This window comes from Carassius gibelio, chromosome A3 (assembly GCF_023724105.1).
Source record: "Carassius gibelio isolate Cgi1373 ecotype wild population from Czech Republic chromosome A3, carGib1.2-hapl.c, whole genome shotgun sequence".
Taxonomy (NCBI): Eukaryota; Metazoa; Chordata; class Actinopteri; order Cypriniformes; family Cyprinidae; genus Carassius; species Carassius gibelio.
In genome coordinates, this window is record NC_068373.1 from 30657008 (window position 1) to 30678171 (window position 21164).

The 21164-nt window shown below is 38.1% G+C and overlaps 2 protein-coding genes across 4 annotated transcripts in view; both read left to right on the forward strand.

The window, feature by feature from the left end:
- LOC127942456 (GTPase IMAP family member 8-like) overlaps window positions 1-21164 on the forward strand; it is a 92333-nt gene continuing 71169 nt past the window's right edge. The window contains exons 1-6 of one of the 2 annotated variants that reach the window (XM_052538167.1): window positions 1-33; window positions 424-483; window positions 2338-3039; window positions 3561-3602; window positions 3701-4378; window positions 8604-9844. In XM_052538167.1, coding sequence (XP_052394127.1) covers window positions 18-33; window positions 424-483; window positions 2338-3039; window positions 3561-3602; window positions 3701-4378; window positions 8604-9838 — 2733 coding nt within the window. In that variant the 5' untranslated portion in view covers window positions 1-17 and the 3' untranslated portion in view covers window positions 9839-9844. Of the gene's footprint in view, window positions 34-423; window positions 484-2337; window positions 3040-3560; window positions 3603-3700; window positions 4379-8603; window positions 10987-21164 lie in introns of those variants that run through there. The other variant, XM_052538158.1, reaches the window with a different exon arrangement.
- The window catches only part of LOC127942419 (GTPase IMAP family member 8), a 63251-nt gene continuing 55378 nt past the window's right edge, over window positions 13292-21164 (forward strand). Inside the window, exons 1-5 of one of the 2 annotated variants that reach the window (XR_008149327.1) lie at window positions 13292-13356; window positions 19083-19204; window positions 19278-19849; window positions 20259-20324; window positions 20605-20672. Coding sequence is in view for 1 of the 2 variants with exons in the window: in XM_052538121.1 (XP_052394081.1) it covers window positions 13729-13744 (16 nt within the window). In the remaining variant the exon portion in view is untranslated. Of the gene's footprint in view, window positions 13357-13690; window positions 13745-19082; window positions 19205-19277; window positions 19850-20258; window positions 20325-20604; window positions 20673-21164 lie in introns of both variants that reach the window. The other variant, XM_052538121.1, reaches the window with a different exon arrangement.

The window sequence follows — 21164 nt, forward strand, 5'->3', positions numbered from 1 at the left end:
ACGGGGTTGCTGTTATAATGGCTCACAGCGCGTGTAAGATCTGGATTTAACTAACCAGAGACCTGCACTAACATGCCGCTTCAGTTAACCAACAGAATTAACCCTTACTGAGAATAGATTATCTCTCCTAATCAACTAAACCTTGTTTTTCCGTCGAGCTGTGTTAGTTTAATTTGATCAGATTCTACACAAACTCTTCCTACAGCGACAGAAATCCGTGTATGGAATAACAACAACATTGACTAATTCTATTTTTAGGCATGTTGTTTTTATGTTGTTGTCATAGTGGCACAACACTGAAAACTTTAATTCTAATGTGATCACTTGTACAAACTCGCGCTAATGACAGCTGCTTGTAGAAATCGTTCAAAGTTATTTTCAGCGTGTTATTGTGGAGATTGTAACGTCAGACTTTTGTTTCAGTGATTGCTGCACATGATCTTGCTCGCTACAGATCCAGCTTGGAGCGTCTTCCTCCTAACAGTAAGTCTTTATATATTTATATTTGTGGAGATTATTTATTAATTAAAAGCACACACACACACACACACACACACACACACACACACAAATATATTGGCGTTTCTTCAACTTCAAAAGTCACAACAGTCTCATAAGTTTAAATATTTTGTCTAGTTTTAAGGTCTGTAAGAGGACAAACTTAGATTACAAGAGGAATTGTTAATATTTTTATTTTTTTTCCAACCTGCAATGAACAAATGTCATTTCCACTGCATCAGCTCGATATACAGCTCTTATTATTAAAAAATAATAATAATTCTAACTAGTTTTGTTTTAGTTACAATAATTATACATTTGTCAATGAGATAAATTAACTGCCCTAAGGACCAAATGCTGAACTGTACATCTGTCACACTGAATTTTCATATTGGTTTGGGTAAAAGCTTATTAGAAATTAAATAACTTACATTTGTATATTAAGTAGAGCATGATCCCATAAATTGTGGATACATTTTTTAATGTGTGATGAGAACTTTAATTATTTATTTATTTTTTTTATGTGTGTGGTGATGGAAATGACAATGAATTAACATGAATGTAGAGAAACACAGATTGTCTCAGATGAACCGCTACAGTGCACATTTTAAATAACTGACACAACTAATGGCAAGGCAAAAATATAAGTAATAAATGATGCATCAAAATGTCACCATTGTGAGATAATTATGAGACTATATAATTGTGAGAGTTTGATACTGAAATGTTCTCATTGGTCTCTTAAATGAACACTCATCTTCTGTAAAGAGTAACTGTAAAGAACACCTGAAACTGTATCATTTATACAGAGATGTGGAACATTATGATCATCTTGAATGCGTGATTGTTTGTATGTTTGCACGTGTGTGTGTGTGTGTGTGTGTGTGTGTTGAGATTAGGACGTTTGCCAGATCTACAACTGCGTTAAGAAATACTTTATCTTTAATTTCTCTCCGTCTCTTTTAAGTCTCTCTTCATATTTCATGGGGTCAGCTTTTATTTTGTTGTCTTAGGTGGCATCTTGAAAATAGATAAAAAGGAAATCAATTAATATAAATTGTATATAATTTAGAAATAAAAATATCATATATAAATATAAAGAAGTTCTGTAATATATTATATATTAAACATAATATATATCTACTATTGCAATCCATATCAGTTGTACTTTGTAACCATAAATGTCATTTCCAGCACAGAGGGCAGTGTGGTGGAAATGACATATCTGTAGTTTTTTTGTGAAAAAATGGAAGATAGCTTCACTGATTAGTTTGGAATTTATACTTAGCATTTCATGTATGCAAAATAGTCTTATTTAAGTTAAAATGTTTAGCTTTTTGGAAAACACCCTTGAAGGTACACCATGTTTGGAAATGATGTACAATAAATATATTAACAGATCAATCAATATTTACATAGATTTTTCTTCATCTGTTGTTGAGGAAAAATTTAAATTCCCTCTATTTCCAACATATGCTCTGAAGTCACTGAACATTTCCATAAATGGCACCAATATTGTGCGACAGCTATATTTTGTATAAAAAGTAATAATGATAGTGGTCTTAGTGTTTTTTTTTGCGAGTGCTTAATTTAGGTACATTAATAGTTGCAGATAAGTCATATTATTAAACTTTATTTTCATTGTTGAAGTTTATAAGGTGGTTTTATTGTCAGTTTGACAAAGAAAGAGGAATTTGTTAAAAATTATATTTATTTGTAAAAATATGACCAAAGAATATAAAAGTGCCCATAGTGTAGAACCCATACATATAAACATAATCCACCAGTAGGATAGGCCTATTTGTGGATTGCTTCTCTCCCATGTTTTGTGTGTTTCAGTGCGTGATGTGATTCCTCTGAGGATTGTTCTTCTGGGGAAGAGTGTGTCAGAAAACAGTCTCGTAGGAAACTTCATCTTAGGACGAGCAGTGTTTGACAGTGAAGCTGCTCCAGATGTTGTAGAGAGAGTCGGAGGAAGACTGAAGGACAGACACCTGATGATCATCAACAGTCCTCAGCTGCTCCAGAGGAACATCTCAGATCATCAGATCACACAGACAGTGAGAGAGTGTGTGTTTCTGTCTGATCCAGGACCTCATGTGTTCATAATCATACTGCAGTACAAAGACTTCACCGAGGAGGACCTGAGAAGCGTGAAACATATGCTAGACAGATTCAGTGAAGAGGCTATTAAACGCTCTATCGTGATCACGACTGATGAAGAGACGAAAGCTAATGAATTCATTCAACGATTAACTGCTGAATGTGGAGGAGGACATCTGCAGCTAGATCATAAACATGAGGAATTGAGCTCTGTAATACTGCAGCGATTAGAGAAGATCCTCGGAGAGAACAGTGAAGAGTATCTGTATTATGATGCAGAAGGATCATCAGTCGATGAAGATCACAGCAGATCTTTTGTTTCACTCCAAACCGAAGAGGAAGATTCGGATGAAGACGATGATGGAAAAATCCAAGACACTCATATACAGAAAAAGGAAGCCAAAGGATATCTTCAAAATATACCAAAATTATCGTTGTGTAAGTATTCCTACTTTTGTAATTACATATTCAGCACCATGTTGCTGAATACTAGTTTTGGGTGAGTTGCCAAAAACAGTGATTCTGTCATAATATTGTTAGTAGTATTGAGATTTATGCTTAGACTACAGTATATAGCTGTATAATTCAGGCCAAGTCATTTTATGTATAGCCATTTGATTGATTTAGTTGTGCATGATAGAACAGAGCTACTCAAAACTCTCCAGTGGATTCAGAAACACCAGGTTTCTTTATCAGGGTCTGAATGATTGTTTAATTGAGAAGCAGTTCATATAAATATATCTTTCTCAGTAATTTAAATGTGATTAAAGATGCTCATATGATATGCTGTAATGGACAACGGATTCAATTATGATGCAGCATTGCATACTGAATCGTATGCATTGCATTGTTTCATAATACATGCACAGTGAAAAAGGTTAAATATAGTAATTGTAGGCAGCATCATAGGTTTGAGACTATGAGATTTGTTCTATTAATGTGTCACTCATTTATTACAGTTAGTACTCCAGATATGAGACATCAGCGTGATCAAGCAAAGAGTAAGTTTATGAACCAAGCAAGTTTTTTAACTGCTGTAACATTAATATAACGTATCTGAAAATGTTGCAGTAACCTTTTTTTGGTGTTTTTGTTAAAGGAAGTGTAAATGTGAGCAGGAAACAGAAGCTGTGTGTTGTGTTGTGTGGAAGTGATGGAAGACTGAAGGCCTCCATATCAAATCTCATAAGAGGAAAAAAACAGTTTCTTTCCCCCTTGCACCTGAAAGACAAAGAGTGTGTGAGGAGAGACGTGGAGCTTCATGCTCATCTGATGAATCTGGTGAAGCTTCCAGCTCTGACTCGTCTCTCAGAAGAGGAAGTGATGCGTCAGACTCTCAACTGTGTGTCTCTCTGTGATCCTGGAGTTCATGTTTTCCTCCTCATTGTTCCTGATGCTCCACTGACTGATGAAGACAAAGCAGAAATGGAGGAGATCCAGAGGATATTCAGCTCGAGGATCAAAAAACACCTCATGGTTCTTATAATACAAGAGAAGAACATGTTTCATAAACTTTTTAGTAGCAAAAGTAGTCTACTTAGTATTTCATCTACTCAGATGTGTCTTCAGTCATTTGAAGGTCGTCAGTTTGTTTTGGAGAACAGGTCACGGATTCCAGATCTACTGCAGGATGTGAAGAACATTGTACAAGAGAATGAAGGAAGCTGTTACACAACCTTCATGTACCTTCAGGCTCGAGTAGAACTGGAGAGAAACAAACACAGAGCTGAAATAGAGGAACTGAGAAGATCTATGATGAAACCTCAGTCAACAGCAGGTATGAGTTTGACATTATGTTATCAGGTCTTCCTGGGAAGTTTGTTTTAATTCACATCACTTTGAAAAATTCTCTACTTTGAAAAAAAAAAAAAACCTCTACTTCTACAGAAAGATGAATAAATGATGTGCATTGCTTTGTTTTTATTCAGTTTATGAATATCCTGTGAATTAAAATGTTCTATACATCTACCTAATTTTGTAATATGCAAGTAACTGTTTTCTGTGAATATAACTAGAAGAATAACAGAAAAAATCTAGGTTACGTATGTGACCACAGTTCCCTGAATACGGAACGAGATGATGCGGTGACGTATTCCGTATGGGAATACCTTTGGTGTGATTAATGTACGAAGCCCTGTACCATCCCGCCAATTTCATTGGCCAAATAGAGCTTGGCACCACCCTACGCATGCGTACGCATAATATACCTGGGTGCTGCATGCTATTTCACTCTGATTTCATGAACTGAGGAAACGCTATCAAGGTACGGAATGGCCGGGACCACAGCATCTCTTTCCCTATTCAGGGAACTGTGGTTACATACGTAACCGAGATGTTCCCTTTCATAGGTCACTTCAGTGCTGCAGTGACGTAACCGTACGTGAACCCTATACCATCACTCCTGAAGTACCTGAGATAGCTGAGATCTAAGGAAAGCATCTGCTCAAGCGGAGTGAACCCAGGAGCCGTGAGCCGTCCTCACTTCAAGACTATAAACTTTACAAAAATGCTCAGTGAGGACCATCCTGCTGCATCACAAATATCATCTATTGAGGATCCACTGAGAAAAGCTTGAGATGAAACACCACTGCTCTGGTGGAATGAGCTCTAATTCTCAAGGGCGAAGCGAGCCCGCACGTCTCATATGCTAAAGATATCGCTTCCACCAGCCTGCGTTGCTTTGTGACACCACGGCCTCTATTTTCATGTTCAAAACAGATGAACAGCTGGTCAGACTCACCTCTGCAGGGGAGAAAGCCTCCAAGACTACTTGCTGGAAGTGAAAGTCCATGCATGAGGGCGAAAACAAAAGAGCCTGTAAATCCCCAACTGTCTTGAGGGAGGATAAAGCCAAATGAAGAAATGTCTGGTGGCTGGTGTTACTCCATCTGAAAAACGGTCTTGAATAAACTCCAGTACTGAAGCCACAGGGCAGTAAACTGGATCAATGTTACAAATTTCACACCGGGCAGTAAACAGTTTTCATTTGAAGACATATAAGCGTCTCGTAGAAGCTGCTCTAGAATTTATTATAGTCTCGGTAGTTCCAATTGAGAGACCGGGACATATTAACTCACCCCACTCAGAGGCCACGCCCACTAGCTTCCATAGGTCTGGCCTCGGGTGCGAAATCATTCCCCATGCTAGCGACAGTAAGTCCTGTCTGAGGGGAATCTCTACGGAGAGCCCACTAGCAGATTAACCAGTGCCGCAAACCAGCCACCAAAAGCAGCTGCTCGACTTTGTCCAGCCGTATTCTGGATAGCACCGCTGGAATTAGTAGAATTTGAGGAACAGCATATAAGCTGGTCCTGGGCCAATTGTGTGCTAGCGCGTCCAAGCCCAGGGGCGATGGAGGGCATAGGGAGAACCATAGTGGGCATTACCTAGTCGTGCTTGATGTGAATAAGTCCACTTCTGCTTCTTCAAACACCATTTGGGGTTGCAACCTCCATTCCCCTTCCTCCAGGCTCTGTCTCGAGAACAAATCACACCGATGTTCAAGTGCCCGGGGACATGAACCACTCGGATCAACAGAAATCTGTTCTGAGACCAAAGAAGAATATTCTTCGCTAGCCTGCACAGGAGGCCTGTATCTTGTAGTGCCTGATTAACACATGATGGACGATCAGCCATTAAAATATTTTTTGGAGACCTAGAAAAACCACCAGCATCTTCAATTTGTTTATATGCCAGCGGTGTTGTCTCCATCCAGACTTCGTGAGCTGGGCATCATTGACAAAAAAAAATCCCCCAATCGAACTCCAGTCCAAGGGAATTTTGTTGACTTCCAAAGTTTTATTGTCATAATACACCTCCGTGTCACCGAAATCGTTCAATGTGGGAAACAACAGGGTAAAATCCTTCAGCTTTTCTTCCACCACTTTTGAAATGGGCGCATGTGAAGTAAGCCCAGATGGATTACAGGGGATGCTGCTGCCATTAGACCCAAAGTCTGAGGCTCAAACTCACCATACTGAGCGACCTGCTTTGAAGTGGCGTAGGCATGACGTGAGAGACTGAACGCATGGGAGAGACAATCTTGCTGTCTGTGCACGATAGTCCAAGTCTATTCCCAAAAAGGTTATCCACTGAGAGGGGATTAAAACACCCCTCTGGAAATTTGTATGTAAACCCAGGCTGCTTATATGATTCAGCACAAGATCCCAATGAGAGTGTGTTTGAGTCTACGATTGTGAGAACACCAGCCAATCATCCAAGTAATTTAATGCATGAATGCCCTGGAGCTGCAATGGGGCCAGAACTGTGTCCATGCATTTCGTAAATATTCAAGGAGTCAACAGACTAGTTGTGCAGAGGGTTAAAAGCAATTCTACTGATTTATCACACACAGCGAAATGGAAAACTCCAGTGCAGCACTGTCCTCCTAGTTCAAGCTGCACACATCGCACCCAAGCCGACCTAAAGAAATGTTATACACCTGAGCCACATGCTATCACAGAGAACATGCAGAGAGGCTGCTAAACTTACCTCTCATGAGTGCCCCCCCCCCTCCCCTTGATAAAACTGTTACATGCTCCTTAACTTTCGTTGACCCATCGCTTCCGCGGAGAGGAGTTGAACACTGCTGGTATAATTGTCGCTGAGAACGTGAGATGCTTTCCTTGGGCACAGATAATTTGCTGAAGGAAATTAAATCAGAGTGAAATAGCGCGCGGCAACCAGGGATATAATATGGCGGTGCCAAGCGATATTTGGCCAATGAAATTGGTGGGATGTCACAGGGCTTCAAACATTCTTCACACAAAAGGTGTTCCATACAGTGACGTCACCGCAGCATCGAAGTGACCTATGAAAGGAAACTGTAAAAATGTTTTCGCTACAAACCAGTGCTTTTGTTCAAGTGCATCTCAATAAATTAGAATGTCGTGGAAATGTGGAAATTGCATTAATTCAATTCAAATTGTGAAACTCGTGTATTAAATAAATTGAGTACACATAGACTGAAGTCTTTGGTTCTTTTAATTGTGATTATTTTGGCTCAGATATAACAAAAACCCACCAATTCACTACCTTAACAAATTAGAATATGGTGACATGCCAATCAGTTAATCAACTCAAAAAACATACAAAGGTTTCCTGAGCCTTCAAAATGGTCTCTCAGTTTGGTTTACTAGGCTACACAATCATGGGGAAGACTGCTGATCTGACAGTTGTCCAGAAGACAATCATTGACACCCTTCACAAGGAGGGTAAGCCACAAACATTCATTGCCAAAGAAGCTGGCTGTTCACAGAGTGCTGTATCCAAGCATGTTAACAGAAAGTTGAGTGGAAGGAAAAAGTGTGGAAGAAAAATAGCAACAATGAACAAGAGAACCACAGCTTAAGAGGATTGTCAAGCAAATTTGATCCAAGAATTTGATTGAACTTCACAAGGAATGAACTGAGGCTGGGGTCAAGGCATCAAGAGCCACCACACACAGATGTGTCCAGGAATTTGCTGAACCACAGACACCTGGGCTAAGGAGAAGAAGAACTGGACTGTTGCCGTCGTCCAAAGTTCTCTTTTCAGATGAGAGCAAGTTTTGTATTTCATTTGGAAACCAAGGTCCTAGAGTCTGCAGAAAGGGTGGAGAAGCTCATAGCCCAAGCTGCTTGAAGTCCAGTACTAAGTTTCCACAGTCTGTGATGATTTGGGGTGCAATGCCATCTGGTGAGTGAGTGACGTGACATACAACCAAGTATGGTGACCCATACTCAGAATTCATGCTCTGCATTTAACCCATCCAAAGTGCACACACAGCAGTGAACACACAAACATCGTGAACACACACCCGGAGCAGTGGGCATCATTTATGCTGTGGCGCTGGGGAGAAGTTGGGGGTTTGGAGCCTTGCTCAAGGGCACCTAATTCATGGTATTGCTGGCCCTAGACTCAAACCAGTGACTTTAGGGTTAGGACTAAAGATATTACGCTATGTGATTAGATTTTTCTTTTGTGTTTCACATCAGTAATTGTTCTTCTCTTTCTGTTTCCAGGTCTAGCACACAATTATGTTGCTGTTAGGATTGTGCTTCTGGGAAAGACGGGTGTTGGGAAAAGTGCAACGGGAAACACGATACTGAGAAGAGAAGCTTTTATATCGAAACTGACTTCACGCTCTGTGACCAGAGAGTGTGAGAAAGAATCCTCAGAATTCAACAGAAGACGGATAACTGTGATCGACACTCCAGGCCTGTTTGATACTGGAGTCGATAATGTTGAGACCAGGAAAGAGATTGTGAAGTGCGTCTCAATGGCAGCTCCTGGACCACATGTGTTTCTGCTCGTGATACAACTGGGACGATTCACTCAAGAGGAGAAGGATGCAGTCAAGATGATCCAGGAGATGTTTGGAGACAAATCCAGAATGTACACCATGGTGCTCTTCACCAGAGGAGATGATCTTAGAGGAACAAGGATTAAAGATTTTATTGAAGGTGATGATAGCTTACAGTACCTCATCAAACAGTGTGGTCACAGATACCATGTGTTCAATAACAAAGACACTAAAGATCAGGCGCAGGTTTCTGAGCTGCTGGATAAGATTGACTGTATGGTGGCAGCAAATGGAGGGAGTTTCTACACCAATGAGATGTTCCAGCAGGTGGAGAAGAACATCAGAGAAGACCAAAAGAGAATCATCAAAGAGCGAGAAGAAGAGATCAAGAGAAAAGAAGAAGATCTGAGAGCCAAGTATGAAGCAGAAATAGAAGAAATGAAGAAAGAAAATCAGAGAGAAAGACAAGAAATGCAGAAAGAATTAAGAAAAAGTGAGGAAGAATTCAAAAAGAGAGAAGAAGAGATCAAGAAAGAAACAGACGAAAATCTACAGAAAGAGCTGCAGAGAAAACTGGAGGAGAACCAGAAACTGTTTGAAGAAGAAAATAAAAGAAAAGAAAAGGCTTTGGGAGAACAACAACAGAACTTCATAAAATACTTGGAAGAAAAGCACGAGAAAGAAAAACAAAAACTTAAGGAGAAGATTCAACGTGAAGCACGAGAACAAGCAGAGTGTGAATATCTCATAAAACTGGAAAGAGAAGTAGCTGAAGCTTTAAGAAAAGCTGAAGAACAACTACCACACAGTGCAAAACGAGCTCGTGACTGGAGTCAGTTCGGAGGGTTTATCGGAGCAGCCACTGGAAGTTTTATTGGTTCTTTTGAAGACCTCGTGTGCTGGATTACCAGCATACGGTCTAAATGTCAAACTCAACAGCTAACTGAAGAATGAGTTTAGGTACAACCCCAAATCCAAACAAACTGGGACGCTGTGCAAAATGTGACCCTGCCTATGAAGACCCAGTTAAAGTTAATCTTTGTGTTTTACTGTTGTCTACATAAAATCATGCCTCTTAAAGATTGAAATCATAGAGAAAAGAATGGTTGAAATCAAACTTTGATGCTTGCAATCTCATAGTTAGAGTTTGAGACTTTAGGCCTGCATTTCACAGACAGGGTCACAAATGTTAATAAAAAAGGAATGCAGTGATTTGCAAATCTCATAAACCCCTAAGTTTATTCACAATAGAACATAAAAAACATAACCAATGTTTAGACTGAGGAACTGTACCATTTTAAGGGGAAAAGGCAATTTTGAATTTGATGGCTGCAAACACATCAAAGCAGGGACGGGGGAAGAAACTGGAAGAGTTAGTGTTTCTAAAAATGAAACAGCTGGGGAAACATTTAACAATTATTAGGTTAATTGGCAACAGGTCAGTAACATAAGTGTGGGCATAAAAAGAGTCTCTCAGACGTATAGATGGGCTAAGGTTCACCAATTTGTGAAAAACTGCATCCACAAATTGTGCAACAATATTACTCAAAATAAAATTGAGAAGACTTTGAATATCTCATCATTTGCAGTACATAATATCATCAAAAGACTCTCTGCACAAGGGACGAGGGTGAGAATCAGATCTTCAGGCCCTCGGGCAGCACTGCATTAGAAACAGCCATGCATCTGTAATGGAGATCACTGCACGGGCTCAGAAATCACTGTCTATGAACAAGGTCCATGAATGCAGGTTAAAGCTCTGTCAAACATATTAGTTGTTATTTGTGGACATGATCCAGAAACGCTGTTGTCTTGTCTGGGCCAAAGCTCATTTAAAATAGAGAAGGTAAAGTGGAAAACTGTTCTGAGGTCAGATGAATCAAAAAGTTATGTTAATTTTAAAACCATGCATGCCTTGTCTTCCAGACTAGAGCAGAGAGACCAGCTTCTCATCAGTGTTTGACACATGGATCATAAATCACTCTTGAGTTCAACAGGATTGTTAGAGAAGACTTCGAGAAATCCAGCAGAACTTCAAACGCAGAGAAGCACGGAAGCATTTCAAGCCTTTCACTTTCACAATAAATCTGTTTGTATTTTTTGGGTCGTTCATCATTATCTTTTTTTCTACACATTTTATTCAGTCTTTCTAAAAATTGTGCCTGTGTATTCTTCAGACTGAACTGCAAAATAGTTTGGACCGGGATTTTATTTTTTTAATTTTATTTTTATTTTTTCAGATAAATGTCCGACTAAACAGTGCTGTTTTGTTCTGACTCTTAGTTCAGTTTGTCTCTTGAGCAGCAGGTAAACACAGCTGATGGTGGTGTGACAGTGTGTAACCCACAATGCATTATAACTTACTTCTATCATTAGGCTATATGTTAAAAAATGCAAACACAAAGCGGGACAGATATCATCTATAATCCAAACTAATGTTGTAAATATGTGTCCATCTGTGTAGATAAACAAGTTAAACATAAACTTTCAAATTGCATTTAACTAAGTCAGTGCATCCAAATGAAATAAGCTATGTTAATATGGTAAAAATTATAATACAGGGCCCGTATTCATAAAGATTCTAAGAATCCTCTCAGAAGACTCTTAATTTAGCTTAAAAACTTTTACGTGGGAGTTTTAGCTTAAGAGCGATTCGGGGCCGATCTGAGAGCAACTCTGAGTGAGGAAAAGACAAAAACTTTCATCTTAGTGAGGAGGCGGGGTTGACCCCGTTGCTATGTATGACACAATCTTTTGAAGACTGTGATTGGTTGGTTGTCCAAGAAGGAAAAAAAGAGTGATTTTAAGTATCTATTCTAATTCTCACTTTGAATTTACATGAGTAATTTTTCCTATTTGACAATCACAAACGAACATTATATGTGTGTATATAAATCCTTTTTTTATTTACCATGCTTTTAATTTCCTATAAGGTATTTGATCGGCTTAGAATGATAAAAATTGTTCCACTCTTTCCAGTTACAGTGATTGCTGTCCTATTTAAGTGGCGGTTTGAATGTAGCTTTAATGTATCAAACATGGAATCAAATCCAAGAAGGTTGAGAAAGCCAAACTGGACAGAGGAACAGTGTTTACTGTTAGCCCAGTTAGTGGATGAACACAAGGCCATTCTTAAAGGAAAATTTGGGCCGGGTGTCACAGCAAGGGACAAGAAGCAGACATGGGAGCGAATAGCACAAACTATTAACGGTTCATTCCCCCTGTTTGTGTGCACCTATAAGCCTGCTATATTCATAAATGCAGTTTTTTAAGCCTGCAAGGTGGGAATGTCCAGTGGAAATGAAATGAACTGTGACACAATAAGATGTTCTGAAAGTGCTGTAATTGTGTGATCACTCTGCTTACAGAAGGTTATGACATACCCAAATCATCACTATTGCATTGTTGCATTTTCCCAGTTGCCAAATATCATAATGTAGTGATTACTTTAATTTCTGGCTCTATGGCATTTATGCACTGTGTCGGAGATGTTAGCACGTCTCTAATAAGATCAGTCACAAACATGATCCCTGCACGATCTAATCTATAGCGTCTTATTAACTCACTGTCATCCATGGTCTGCAACGCATTTCTTCTGCCTCTTCGTCTTTCTGCCATTTTCTCCTCTGCTAAAGAAACTCTTTAGCCTCTTAAAAGTCCTCGTCTGTGCTTCTAACAAGTTTGACCTTAAGACCTCTTTTAAGGGTTAAGATGCTTTCTGAATTACTTTTTTCTTTACTAGGATTTTTTCTGTAATTTTAAGAGTAAACGCCCACATTTCTAATAATTTTCTTAGAATTTTGTCTAAGATTTTAGCAAACATTGAACAAAATCAAGTCTCAAAATGAGATGGAAAACACAATGAATCTTTTGTATGAAATAATGTGGTTTGGACAGGATAAAAACAGAACTGTAACAAACTTGTTCCGGTCTTCTCCACGGTTTTCATTTCTGTATCAGTACAGTACAAATGTTTCTGTGTGAGTATTAATCGTATCATGGGCGTAGGTTTGGTCTCAGCTTTGGTGGGTACACCCCCATAACCCAAAGCACCCCCCCAACCCTCCCAAGCACAAAAGTAGTCCCGGCCCCTGCGTGTAGCCATTCAGATACCCCGGCGCCAATCAAATTACAGCGTTTCTTGTACTGTCGTCGTCCTGGCCGTTAGAATCGATCCAAATAGCAGTGCAAAGATCCAAATAGCAGTTTAAAGCAGCTTGCTAAATATAGGTGGGGACAAATTTGTCATCTCAAAATATTGATAGGGACTAGTACCTAGCGTTCCCCCCTAAACCTACGCCCATGAATCGTATGCATTCTGCCTGTTCTATAGCACTGTGTGAGGTTTGAGAATATGCGCCCTCCTGTGGTGGATTTAGTTCATACAGGCTCGTTTCTATAGTTTATACATTTACTTTCAGTTTGGAGAATGGCGAGTCGTTGGTTGTAGCCTGTAATGGCGCACATTTCGGGTAAGATTTTAAACCCTCATATTTAATAGATGTACGCTATATCAAAATAATATTTTACAAGGATGAAAATGTTTATTTTCTACTGTCTTAAAACGGACTTACTTTAAGAAATTAATACTCCAGAAGCTGCTGATATGTGCTGACGTGTTTGTGTTGTCAGTTTATTACTTTGTAATAGCTTATTATTTTGAGTTGCAAACTCTTATTACCTGACTGGATTGAGATTTTAATGACATGAGCCGAGCTAATCACACGCGAATATTAGTAGTTTTGTATCTTAATGTGTTTTTCTAATAAGCGCATGTTTTTCTCTCTTCGCTGTTTTCCCCCTCAGCCTGATTTCTCGTTTGATTTTGAAACTTGGAGGCAGAAATGGCACAAAATCTACGTGAGCATCAAATTATAACAAATTAACGTGTTTTATTTAGAGACCCAGTCTTATAGGTGTTGCTACACTCTAAAAATGGCTGGGTTAAAAATAACCCAATTGGCAACCCAGCGCTGGTTAAATATTGGACAGAACACGTGCTGGGTTAAAGTAACCCAGAATGCTGGTTTACACATTTTAACCCAGCATGCTGGGTTATTTAGAAAGCCCAAGTTAGAGTCTTTTTTGCCATTTGTGGGTTTGCATTTTTATGATTCTGGGTTATTCTTGCTGGGTTATTCTCATAATTTCACTTTTGCTTAACAAAGAAATCATGGATTAATAAATAATGAAGAATACAGGTTATTTAAACTGTTAAAAAATATTTTTAATGCCATCTGATATTCAAAAATGTGTACCAATGACAAACAACATGGAATTTTCAATTTTTTTTGTTTCCAGCAAATGCAAAAAAAAAAATAAAAAATAAAATACAAATCACAGAATTACAGTTGCAATAAATAAGAAAATTATTTCTAAATGACCTGTCTAGCTGTTTAACTATTACAGTTTTACATGTTTAGCTATTTAAATACACAGTGAAATGACATTGACAATTAACATTCTTTAAATTTAAATGTAAAATAATTTAAAGATGTCCTTAAATTTATATCAAGTATATAAAGACTCATATGTAGGTAGATGTGCACTGCTTAGGGTAGTTCAACATATATAGTTCACCCAAAAATGAAAATTCAAAGATCTACTGTACACCTGAGAGCAGTGTACTCTGCTATAGTATGGAGCCAGAAGAGTCTCAATAAAGATAAATGCACACACTACATTCACATATGCACACACAGGATTCATAGATGCACACACATGATTCATAAATACACACACAAGATGCACAAATGCGCACAAAATTCACAAATGCACACACAAAATTTAAAAAGCACAGAAGATTCACAAATGCATACAAAATTCAGAAATGCACACAAAAATCAGAAATACACACACAATTCAGAAATGCAAACAACATTTACAAATGCACTCAAGATTCACAAATGCACAGGACAAGATTCAGAAATGTATTTCTGATGTAGAAAATTAAAACATCTGTATGAAATGTATGAATCCTATGTGTGCATATGTGACTGTAGTGTGTGCATTTATCTTTATTGAGACTCTTCTGGCTCCATACTATAGAGCCTGTCAATGGAAGGACAATTTTCAAAAGGAATTGCAAATTATGTTTTCAATTGCGTTTTCCACATGTGACAAATTGTGACAAAATCCATACACAATTGCAAATCTTGAACAAAAACACTTTCAGAAACAACGAACAAAAATTACCTTTTCAGTTTTCATGAATGCACAGTGACTGCCAAATTTCAAATGGAAAAGCAAAGTCATAAGCCTCTCATATTGATCAAATACTGCATCATAGCAGCTTTACAGTATTAAATAGGAAAATAGTGTGTAATAATGCGAAGGGATAACAGTAAACTCTCAGTTTTCAGTTAAAGTCAGTTCATCATTGATTCAGTGATGTATCGTCCCTCTGTGCGATCAAGTCGATGATATGGCTTGATATTAATTGTCCCCAACTTAGGAAAACCAAAGAACCGAAACTCCATCGGTGACAGAATGGAGAAAAAAACCTTGGGAGAAACCAGGCTCAGTTGGGGGTCAGTTCTCCTCTGACCAGACGAAACCAGTAGTTCAATTCCAGGCTGCAGCAAAGTCAGATTGTGCAGAAGAATCATCTGTTTCCTGTGGTCTTGTCCTGGTGCTCCTCTGAGACAAGGCCTTTACAGGGGATCTGTTTCTGGGGCTTTAGTTGTCCTGGTCTCCGCTGTCTTTCAGGGATGTAGAGGTCCTTTCTAGATGATGATCCATCTGGTCTGGATACGTACTGGATACGGGTGGCTACGGTGACCTCGGAATAACAGAGAAGCAGACTAATGTTAGCATAGATGCAACATAAGCACAAGTACATGAGGTGTTACTAATTACCATGTCTGTTTTTTCACTGTGTTGCACGTTACCTGCCAAAACTCAAAGGGAATCGCAATTACTTTAGCAATTTACTTTAGCCTCACGTGGAAAACTGTCAGTTTTTGCCAGAGGTGGGACCATACTATGGAGAGTGTTTGTATTTGGAGGTGATGTCACTCAAAGACAATTGCGCCAAAATGCTTTGAACAATAGAGGTTAAGGCACTACTAAAGGCAGCTGCCGCTCCGAGAGATGTGTGATAAAGAACAGACAGTGCAACCCAGATCTCCCTATATTCTTGGCCCCTCACACAATAAATAATTCTGTCATTTTTACCCCAAATACAACTACTATCCCCTGCTAACAGTTAGAGCCACATGGTACTATTGGTCAATATTCACTATTAACCAAATGCTTTTCACCTGAGGTATAAAATAAAGGGTAAGATGCAAATCGGTAAATAAGAGTAGAACTGCAATGTAGATCTGCTGACGTGCATCAGAGTGCAAACAGTGAGAGATTTGGGGTAAAAACTACAGAATATATCCCAATTAAAAACATGCCCCATAGTATAGTCCCACCCTTGACACAAATTGACAGCTTTCTGTGTAAAGCATCTGTAATTCAAATGCTTTTCAATTGCGTTTGGACTATGTCACAATGTATGCGTCCACATGTGAAAAAATGCAATTAAATATACAATTTGCAATTTATTTGGAAAATAGTCCAGAATATCCTTACCTGTCCATTGATTATGATCAATGCCTGAGAGATCTGCTGGCATTTTTAAATCGCCATGACAATTGGATGGGGTTTTGTGGACTCTGCTTGGTTAAGGAATTCCATGTTTGTTCCAACCTTTAAAATAAAGTAAAAAAATAAAATAAAAATACAAATTGTTATATCTAAGCAGAATATGATATAGTGATGGCTGAAAGGTATGCTTTCAAACTGTCTAATCAATGGGATGTTCCAGTTATTATAAAGCACAGTTTTATGTTAATATGCTGGCTATATCAAACACACACAGTCACTGGCACAGATAAGGGAGATCACACTGCATGCGCGCACACAGACATTTCTATGACAAGTCACGCAGGTACAGGGTTACCCCGCAGCTTTAAAACAGTCCATATATAAACACTTATAGATGTACCAAAGTGATAAGGACAAGTCAAAAACACGAGCTGGAAAATTGGTATATGATGTTTACGCTGCTAAATTAGGTACATTCTGAACACAAAGTTAGCTTTAACAATAGCACGAAATACAAATATATGTGCGTTTAAGTTACGTGAGGGTTAACGTTAGTTGATTATAACAGAAAAGCAATTATGTAAAATGTATAATAAACACAAACTTACCGTTAGACGCATCAATAAGCTGCACTCTACGAGTTATTCTCTCACAAATGTATCCATTTGCTTTTCTGACAGAAAAAAACACATTTTGAATTATAATTTGTATCTAAAAAGACTTTATAAACCACAAAAGCATCAAAACACCTCACTAACGCGACCTAAGTCAATCGCTGTGCGTGCGTGCACTTTGAAATGCCCTGAGACGTCGATTGTTTTCCGGGAAATTTGTTCGAGAATTACTGAACCGGTTTATTTGAACTGGATCGTCGGTTCTTTTAGACCTGCGGTCTGACTATATTGTATTTAATTTGTATGATTTACATGTCGATATGGACAACTGCAGGGGTTTACATTAGAGCAGAAAGTCGTATTCACTTTTTGAACTAATTTGACTCACTTAAATGTTAAATTCGCTTTTCAGTGTCAGAAACGACTTTTTCCTCTATTTTCACAGGTATTCGCATATTTCAGCCATCCGTACTGTCTGAAACTTAATAAAACTATTAATCTGTCATCTCACGATTATGCGAGTCACGTAACGTAGGTTGGCCGTTTGAGGTAAACAGTTCATCATTTAACGTAAATAATGTTGGCCTGTAGACGTTTAACAGTATTGTTGCCGCAAAAAAAAGTTATAATTCTGCCAATTTAAAATAATTATTAATTATTAAAAAAACATTTTAAAACTTACCTTAAAACAGTTGAAAGCCGTGGCTTTGCCCCGTTGTTCTTCCAAAATGACAGTTGGGGAACGATTTAAACATCTTCAAGGCGCGTTAAATAACCTGACCTGAAATAACCCAGCGATGCAACCCAGCAGGTTTAACCCAACACGTGGTAAATTGAAACTACCCAAAAGTGTTTAAAAAGAAATAAAATAACCCAACAAAATGACCCAACAGACTCAACCCAGCATTTTGGGTTAAAAAATAACACAGCCGTTTTTAGAGTGGAGTAGGCCTATAAACGATCGTTCCCATTAGTTCATGTTAGCATTTAACATTGCATTTCTAAGTCCATGCTTTATGGCCTGCAAAACAACCGTGAACAAGTCGTCAATATAAACCTAAGGCACCAATACAGCAACCTCAAACATCGAATGATGAACTTTATAAACTACATTGTTCCCGAGTGTACGGAAGATGTCATAGTGTGAAAGTAGGCCCAAGTGACGTAGGCCTATATAATATTATTTATGTGTTCTTATTTGCTCTGAAAGCAGAAGCAAAAAAATAACAGTATGTTGTACCAATTTTATAAACTAGGGGAAAGCACATGTAAACATTTAAACTGTGTTTTTTATTTTATATATTATTTTAGTTTCCTGTATGTAAACATCAGAGGCCTGTCCCAGACAGCAAGCCAACATTGAATAAACATTGTTTTTCCATCTGAATCATCATTATGGTTGATATTGAAATTTCAATGCAAAATAAATGTTGAATCACCATTACCATATCGATGAAAACCTGATGTTATTATTGTTGATGGCAACAATATTGGAACAACATTGATCTACCCTTACGAAAATTAACCATGGTTTTACTACAAATAAAACCAAAAAAACATGGTTACTATAGTTTAACCATGGTAACCACAAATTAACCATGGTTTTGCCAAATTAACCATAGTTTAACCATGGTATTTGTAGTAAATCTGTGGTTATACAAATGGCAGTCAATACGCCAAAAAACCATGGGTTACTTACTACAGTTTTACTATAATAAAACCATGGTTATTTTTCGTAAGGGTATAGTTATCTTTATGATTGATTAAGCATTGATATTTGGTTACCGGGTGATCCCTGAATGTGTTGAAAAGTAATTGATTTATAGTGGACAGAGAAACGATGCGGTTGTTGAAAAGTCATGGAAATATAGTTGACCGGGAAATATGATTGAAAATGCATGGAAATATATTTGACCGGGAAATATGATTGAAAATGCATGGAAATATATTTGACCGGGAAATATGATTGAAAATGCATGGAAATATAGTTGACAGGGAAATATGATTGAAAATCCATCGATTTTTGGTTGACCGGGAGATCAACGGGTGGTATACCCAACGGACTGCACCGGACACAGCTCATTTCTGGACCCTTGGCACAAGCGTACAGGTAAGCTTGCTTAATGTTCGATATGAACTCAGACAGCACATGTACGTCTGGCCAAGTTATTTGTCTCTTTTAGCCACACAGAGAGAGAGAAGAGACTCATCCCAGCGACATCTGTGGCTTTCAGGTAACGTTACGATTTCACTTCAGCTCAAATAGACATAAAATACCACTTTGTTAATTCTGTGACACTGAAAATGTAACATTACTAAGGCACGCGGTGTGTTTTATACAGTCTATGGGCAGCTGAAGAGACTGAGGCTAATTTTCAAATAATGTTACCGTTAACTTGTTTAGACAACGGTCACAGTCAATTAATGTTAACGCCTTGCATTTCCAGCAGTTTCTCGGAGGGAAAATGTAAAAGCGGTTTATTAAAGAGATGTCCTGACTGCATTTTTGTCGTGTTTTTCACTCTTTTACAGGCTGCCAGAAAGAATCTGTCTCTATAGTGAGCGATTATTGAATGAGGCTGTACATTATAAATGTAATGTTTTAACTCGAGATGTTTGTTTGTGTGAATGCTGTGTGTGCGGTGAGTTCTGCACGAGTGAAGAGCAGAGTTGCCATGGAAACGGGGCGTCAACACAAAAACCGTTACTGACAAGCAGTAATCTCCGTCTCTCGCTGCGTTTTACACTGTTTTAGGTATGTTTAGTCGCTAAAATCACACAAATATGATATACAAATGTTCCTGACACGTTTCCTACTTGTTATTGACATGTTTCAGTTACATTTATTATATAGAAATGGTTTAGTGTCTTCGAAAAAGTCTGTTAGCATTTTAGCAGTTTTCAGGTAGGCTAACTCTGATTGAGGTCTTCTTGATGAAACTCTGGGCTTTTAATCAAATCTTCGTGTGTGTATGAGATATTTTGATGGCTCTGTGAATGTTTTGCTGATGATTTGTCAGTGTTTTTTTGGAAAAGGCTGATTTACTGAATCGATGACGTCACTTACACTGAGAGTTTAACGTTAATCGGCTGAAAACAAGTTCACATGAGTTTTGATATTTCATGATAAACAGATATTAATACAAATTGTTCTGTGATTTCAGGAGGACAGAAAGAAACTCTACAGAACAAAGTGAATCCTGAAGGGAGATACTGACTTAGAAATACAGGTGAACTCATGAAAGAAGCTCATGAAATACATTAGTATGCCTTTTTCAGAATATATTTCACCAATTTTAAGAAGTCCCTGACATCAAATGTAAGTCACACTCAACCTAAAATTAAAAATATAGATTCTGTTATGTTAAGATTATATTATTAGTAGTAGAATTTGTATATTACATATGTTATTATTGTTATATATTATTCTGTCTTTTACCTCTTCCTTTTATCTTGTTTCCTTCTAATGAACCTGGAACTGCAGAGTAAATATTGTTGTCTCTGTGTCAGATGGCTTGTTTTGTTCCTGGACTCTTCAGTGATGATGAGTAGAGTCTGAGTGAACCTGCTGTCAGACAGTAAGTACCCTGAGTACCCTGGGGTTTCAGTCGGGGCCTTCAGTAAACAACTGAATCAAACAAAATCCTTAATGGTTATTAGTTACTAGTTAATATATTATTAATCACTTATAAATCATTGAAATGTCAACATTGTACTATTATCTCAATAAACATTATAAATCATTTACAAAGCTTTCTGCACCCCCTAATCTAAAGTGTAAACTGCTCATCAGTTGTACTCATCAGCTTTCATTTGCTTGTGGATATTTGCGTCGCAAGTGATACAGCATTGTACTTGCACAACTATTGTAGTTTTGTTTTAATACCGCGTAACATATTTTGCAAGTAACTTCATTGCCCTTTCTGTCGAAATTGGTCTTCTTTTCGCTCGTTTAATTTGGCTTGCTCAGCTAAATATGTCTGTAGGCATGTGGTTGCGTGTGTCAATGCGCCCAGTTAACACACACGCACGTGCCTGAGGTGTCTGTCGTTGCTAGGCATCCATCAGCT